Below are 7125 nucleotides of genomic sequence, written 5' to 3' on the forward strand. Positions count from 1 at the left end.
TAACCGATACAAATATTTTTGTACAAAGCGATATGGATTTTGTATACTGTAACTACTTCACAATTGTATCAGCAATCGTCCCATAATGTCCTTGTACACCTCATCACATAATGCCACCACGTATCTATTTGTACCCCAAATGTATCTTACGTATTTTGCCTTATGCAATTTCATACCTCGTATACCTCATCACTTTCTGTCACTATGTATCTGCATTTACTCCAAATGTATCTCAAGTATATGCTGCTGACTCAGTGAAGTGGTCTAATGCCCTCGTGTCAAGTTTGCGCTATATAAAGCTCAATAAATGAAATAAAATAAAATAAATGTTGGATTTCACCCGTATTTCTGTTTGGTTTCAGAACTATGAACTTGAATGCATCCTGCCTCTTTGTGGAAGCTCAGCAGCCGGTGGCATTAGCTGCAGTGCTCCTGGTTGAGTTTGGAATCGGCTTACTTGGCAACGCGGTTGCCCTCTATATCTTCTGCTTCCGCAATACATTGTGGAAGCCCAGCACCATTTATCTCTTCAACTTGACTCTGGCAGACTTCCTGCTCATCTTCTGCCTCCCCGTCCGGGCTCATTACTTCTTGCAAGGCAACAACTGGTACTTTGGTGATGTCCCATGCCGGATCATGCTCTTTATGGTCTCCCTCAACCGAGGTGGGAGCATCTTCTTCCTGACAGTAGTTGCAGTCGATCGATATTTCAAAGTGGTGCATCCTTTCCACAAGGTCAACAGCATCACCAAGAAGAAAGCCATATGGTTTGCTGTTGTGATATGGAGTCTGGTCATGTCCATGACAGTCTACATTTTAGCAGAGACCCATTTGATAAATAGAGATATTGTAAACAAAACTCTGTGCGAGAGCTTCAACCTCAACAGGAACTTTAGCTCGATCCAAATCTGGCACAACATCTTCTTCCTGGCTGAGTTTTTTGTACCCCTGGGAATCATACTGTTCTGTACCTGGTCCATTGTGCGCAAGCTTAAAACCTGCAAGGGAGACAGGCAGGGCACTATGCAAAGAGCAGTCAGGTCGGTCACCACTGTGTCCTTTGAGTTCATCTTCTGCTTTCTCCCCAGTGCACTGGCTACTTTTGCGGTCAGTTTCTCCAAAGTTTTAAACAGATGTGATGCTTTCCAGACTGCTTGCATGGTGTTCGTTGTTTCGCTTTCTTTCACCTACTTCAACAGCGTCCTCAATCCATTGGTGTTTTACTTCTCAAGTCTCACATTTCGAAGTACACTGAATAGCAGTATCATCCCAAACTTTATCAAGAAATGTAGGAATCGATGATCAAATCAAATACAAGACAATCAAGGTAAAGCTTTGTCTTTGAAATATAAAAGTATTTGGTCCTAACTCCTCAAAAAGCAGCGGTGGACACCAACCTGTACTTCACAGGTGATCCACAGGGGCTGGTAGCACCGAGACTGAGTGATACAGGCTCCTCAAAGATCTTAGCCTCGGAAATAGTCCGGGCACCCTTATTTTCTATCCCCCAAGAAGAAGGCTGCAATTGTTAAGAATTAGTGTTCTGGTGGACTTGGACCACATGGTGCCCCCTTCCCCTGCTGATAATCCCTCGGTCTCCACTCCCCAAGCAGGGCACAGGAGGAACAGGATCATATCATCAAGACGGTTAAGGAGGTGCTACACTTCTGCTTTAACTCTGCCACCCAGGTTTCTCTGAGTCACTGCAGGGGTGACAACAGACAACGGCAACAAAATGCAGACTTGGTGAGTGTCACCGAGCACTCTATGAACTGAGAAAAAGCCAAGCTCAGCCAGCCAAGATCCTGCCAGCAGAACAGAACTGAGTCAATTGCCACCTACAGGGCGTGATGTGACACTGCAGGTTGGGGAGTCCCTAAAGGCGCAGTGTTCTATTGTCTTTCTTACGTTGCTGCAGCCTATACAGTTACATTGCCCTATCCTTACCTATCATTGACTTTAAAAGAAGATGAAAAGGCTTTATGAAGGATATTTTTTAAATGTCACTTTTCTTTCTTTTAGTGACCTTTTTAAGGCTTTATATCATTTCTTCCATCTTTTAAAGTAAAATAATGGAATTGTTAATATAGCCTGCTTTTAGGTTGCAAAATGATTCCTATGTGCCACATATAGTTCCTGGGCTTTCCAAAGTAAGGTGAAGATCCTATATATATGTGACTTTGGTAGAAGTGCTCCGGGATCCCCACACATAGACAAGACTACTCCGTGCTTGTGATTATCAATGGGGATCCCTTGAAGGAGAAGTAGGCATGCCACAGGAAGGAATTGTGAAAGAAATGCCAACAGACGTCCCATTGCAGGAAATGCAGGGTTTTTCAGTTTGTGGTTTCTTCAGTAGGGAGGGTATGGAAGTGGGGATTTGGACTTGGGAGAAAAAGGTGAGGGTTTCATCTAGATGTTCTTAAATAGGGGCATAAATCTAAGCTCGCCTGTTCACAGTCCAGAAGCTCAATTTAATGCTCAGTCTAAAAGATGAAGAGTGTACACATTTCTGAATAACAAGGGACCAAAGGTGGTGCCACTGCAAGAAAAACATTTGATAGAAGTGGGGGTGGGTACTGTCAGAATGTCTGATAGTCAGTTACACTAGACCACCAGAAACAAAGCAAAAGTTCCAAAATAGGTTCAGTTACATTTTATTTAAAAAGAAAAAAGTTTTATAGAGCGCCAACATGACCCCTAGGAGTATCAGAGCGCTTTACAATTTAGCTATCATGAAAGGTACAGGAAGTAGTAACAATGAACCAACAAATCAAAATGCAGGAAGTAGTAACAATAAACCAACAAATCAAAATACAATCATAACAGTCAAATAGTAAACAAGGGTGAGGAGAGCGTTTCCTAGAGTGCCTGGGAAGCGGGCGTTACAGGCCAGAAATAGGTTTATCAGTAGCACTTTACTTCCTTTTGAAAAATGCCGTTGAGGGATTCAGTCTGATGTCACGGGGCAGGGAATTTCAGATTCTCGTGGCGATACCCAAGAAAGCTCGATTGTAAGTTTTCTTTTTATGGAATTTCTGTGGCAACATCAGTAAGGTGCTGGCACTTCTAGAGGATCTAGAGCCACCAGAGAGCTCAAGTTTTTGTGCACGGTATATTGGGGTGTTGAAGTGTAAGGCTTTATGGGTCATGCAGGCAACTGTTTGTTGTATGCTTGCTTCATATGGGAGCCAGTTTAGGAATTTCAGCTCAGGTGTGATATGGTTGTTTCTTTTAGAACCTATGATGAGCTGTGCAGTAGAGTTATGAGAAGTCTTAGTGGAGCCATCTTAGATCATGGAAGGCCGCAGAGGGTTGCACTCCACACAAGTTGTACATTTGAAAGGATAATATCCTGCCTGAGTATACAATTGACCCATATGCATACAGAAAGTCAAAAGAATACATCTTTCTTACATTTTTTTGCATTTAGTTTGGATACAAATAGAAACATCACATATGTTACTTTGCCTTTGGAGAAAGAGTACACTTTCCAAGTGTTCTACAATGCAAAATCTATTTTCATGCCACCAATTTTCATGGTCCTCTGATTTAATCTTTTGTCTGCGGATATCAATAAAACTATTTATAGAGAAGCACTAAGTTGACAAACCCTCGAGCCTTCATTGATGTCTTCAGACGTTTCTATCCCCAATGTGTATGTTTACTTCAATACATTTTCACCCAGAAACTTCTGTTAGTGCATCAAACACTAACCATTGACTGCATTCCCTCCCTCGTGTGGATCCAGAAAGACCAGAGTGTGTCATCTTCAGTACTATGCCTCATATAAAAGTTATAACACTGATTAGCTCTCAACCCACAAATGACTACTCCAGAAGTTGTACCACGGATCATTTTAGCATCAAACTATAGAATTTGCAATGACATTTGCACTGATTAATATTAAGGCACTTCAGGAAGAAAAATGATTAGTCATTTTCTGGCTTAACATTTTCAATTCGCAAATTAAGAGAAAACTGTCTGCGTTAGATATGTTGTATGACTTGAAAATCAAGAAATACTAACTAAAAGTGCATAATAAAATAAACAGATGAAACAAGAGCCTACAAGTAACTGGTGCATCTTCCCTAATGAAAATGTTACTTACCTTTGGTAACAATCTTTCTGGTGGATAAATCATCTAGCTGCAGATTCCTCATCTGTTGATTCCTCACCTTTTGATTCTTCTCAAGGCTTTAGACTGGATCTGAAAAGTTGAAACAGCCCTCCTGCACCACTATCAGACATCTTAACTTTGGGGACCATCCCGGATATGATATCATAAAGCCATTTATGGCACCATCCAGGCGCATCAATTACCAGAAACTGTACTTGACAAGGAGAGCAGATATGTCATGATCAAAGGCACAAGTGGGATGTTGGTGATGAATTTTGTAGTAATTTAGGCACCCATTCAGGAACAGCATTGGTTCCCTCTGTGGTAGTTGTGCACAATTGCAGGATTTGCAGCAGCAAGAAAGTTGCGGCAGGCGATTTAAACCGAAGGGATGCACCACTCCTAGATAGTTGAGAGGTAGCATGACTTTAACAAGGGAGAGGGCCACTGAATTTAGGGAAACAGTCAGGTTACAGAGTAATAGACGTCTGGAGGGAGACACACCTGGTGGAGAAAGATTACACATTTTATTCCTATGTCTACTGATCATGCTCAAGAACTGACCACATTGTTGTGTTGAAAAAAACAGTGGGGAAAAGAGCCGGGACCTCATTTGGTTCACTTTGCTTCGGCAGCATCGTGCCTCACTTGGCAGGAGCCGCCCGCCTGTTTCACTTAACCGATACAGATGACTGAGGCCTCATTCTCTATGTAGGGTACCTGTCCCACCCAGTTGTGTGGGACAGAACTAGAGATGCCCTTTCGCCTTCCTTTCCCTTGACATCTGACTCTGTTTATTCCGAATATCGCCTACATATCCCTGTAAAGCGGACCACGACCCTAGGAACCTCTCTTAAGAACTGCTGTAGGAAACCCTCCAGTTTGGGCCATTTCAGCGTTACCTCGGCTTCATCCAGAAAGCCCTCCCATTCGCTAATTTTTCTAGTCCGCCCAGATGGACAGACATTTGTCATTGTTGGATGCCAAGACCTCCTGATCCCTCCTTGTTTTTAGCGCCCTGAAGAAGGTCCAACCCTACCATAGGTCACTACCGAAACGTGCGTCGGCGCATGTTGTGGAGACCACCAACCAAAATAGAATCACTTTGTCAGCAATAGTAATTATACTTCCTCCTTGGAGAACAGTATCCATGTAGAACCATGATTGCATGTCAAGAAATTCTCTCTGAAGTGTATACTATTTGAAGACCTTGAGATCAATTTATTACTGTATGTATGATTTTCACACTGTAAGGATTTTCTCTGAATTCATCTAAGCGATGGTCTTTTCAGATTTTCTGATTCTTTGTTTTCATTTTTAGTGTGTGCATATTGCTTGAGGTATGAATGTGGTGTGTATGGATGGATGGATCAGATATATTGATATAGCTGTTTGATCTTGGCGCTGTTTTTCTTTAACTGCTCTATTATTGTGTAGTGATTGTTTTGATATCCATAATAAAAATAAGGATACATTTGCTCTTTTTCTATTGATTGTGAATTATTAATCCACTCTATGATATATTTTTTTTAATTTAAATCTCACTTAATCCTAATTTGGCTGGTAGTGAGTAGTACTTCTGTCTGGCTCATATGTGACTCTTTTTGAGCACTTTCAAAAGGCGATTTTATTTTATGCTTTTCAAAGTATTTCTCAGGCAGGATATTATTAAGTGTATTGGTAGCATGGCTTTAACAAGGGCGAGGGCCACTGGATTTAGGGAAACGGTCAGGTTACAGAGTAATAGATGTCTGGAGAGAGGCACACCTGGTGGAGAAAGATTACACATTTTATTCCTATGTCCGCTGTGTTGAAAAACTTTATTCGGTAAGGAAATTACATACCATAAAAGCGTTTACATATCAAATACATTGACAGTTATGCACCTATCATTTTAGCAAAAATGAATTAATTTGGCCTGACTAAGTGGCAGTAAGTGCAAAAAAAGCAATTAAGATAAATGTTTTGGCAATCGTTAAAAATGGTAAAATACAATAAAAATGTTTAAACGATACAGGGCGGGAAAGGAACAAACAAGCCCCCCGCTAGCAATTTTAGGGGGCATAGGGGCGCTATCCCAGTTCATCGTAGGGTATGTTTGGGTGACTTGTGAAAACCATCTATCAGTTAAATGCTTAAAAACAAGGGAGGGGGGGCTAATCTCCGTTTGAAGGTTGGTTCTATGTCGCACACAAAATTTTAAGAACATTGCAATGTTTTTTGCTGATGGTTCTGTTTCTAACATTTGGAGGGCCATAAAGGCTGGCCTGCATTGGGTTAAGCCCAAAAGTTTCAAAAAAGGGATCAGGTGTAGCTTTCTTGGCTCTGCATAGAATTTACAGAACATAATTACATGCAAAGTTGTTTGGGGGGAGAGGTCGTCACAAGGGCACAGGATCAATTGGGTACTCCAGTCATTTGTCACAGGGAAAGTAATTAAACGATGGAATATGTTCAGTCGCAGTCTGGTGAGTAGGAATTTCTCATAATTACTTAGGGTGGAGTTCAAATAAGGCTCTATTTGGTCAGTTGTTTGTATGGAAATAGACAATTGTACAGAGGTTTTGTTTAGTTCAAGAGCCAGGCGCAAGTCAGTTAAATGGGTTAGGCACATGTCTCGCAATCTTTTTCTGGGGATCAAGGTGATATTTTGGGGATTTAGAAAAAGATGCTCAAGTCCTAAGTCCATTAAAAAGTTTTAGACGAAAGCAAGCCAAGTGATTAGTGATCCGTGCTCCAGTTTCAAGCAGTCATTAATGAGTTCCTGGGTGAGTTTTAATTCTGGTGTGGACCAGATGCGATGCCACAAAAGAATAGGCTGCATACGTATCACGTCTGTGATATATGGAAGACCCAGTTCGCTGTGAATATTGAAAGTTGAAGTGGACGACGGAACTCCCAGCAAAAATTTCAAAAAGGAGTTCTCTGTCTTTTGAAGTAAAGTGACTCGTGCATTTCCCCAAATCCCGGCCCCCGTAGGTCGCCGTGCTGAGGCATTTTGATTT

General features: G+C 41.5%; 1 protein-coding gene across 1 annotated transcript; it reads left to right on the top strand.

Annotated features, from left to right (window-relative positions):
* The first annotated feature begins 366 nt into the window (after positions 1-366).
* Positions 367-1302, top strand: LOC146783790 (hydroxycarboxylic acid receptor 2-like). The gene has a single exon (XM_085632849.1). It carries the CDS (start codon positions 367-369, stop codon positions 1300-1302), a length of 936 nt encoding a protein of 311 aa, XP_085488975.1.
* The last annotated feature ends 5823 nt before the right edge of the window (positions 1303-7125 follow it).

This window comes from Triturus cristatus, chromosome 11 (assembly GCF_964204655.1).
Source record: "Triturus cristatus chromosome 11, aTriCri1.1, whole genome shotgun sequence".
Lineage (NCBI taxonomy): Eukaryota > Metazoa > Chordata > Amphibia > Caudata > Salamandridae > Triturus > Triturus cristatus.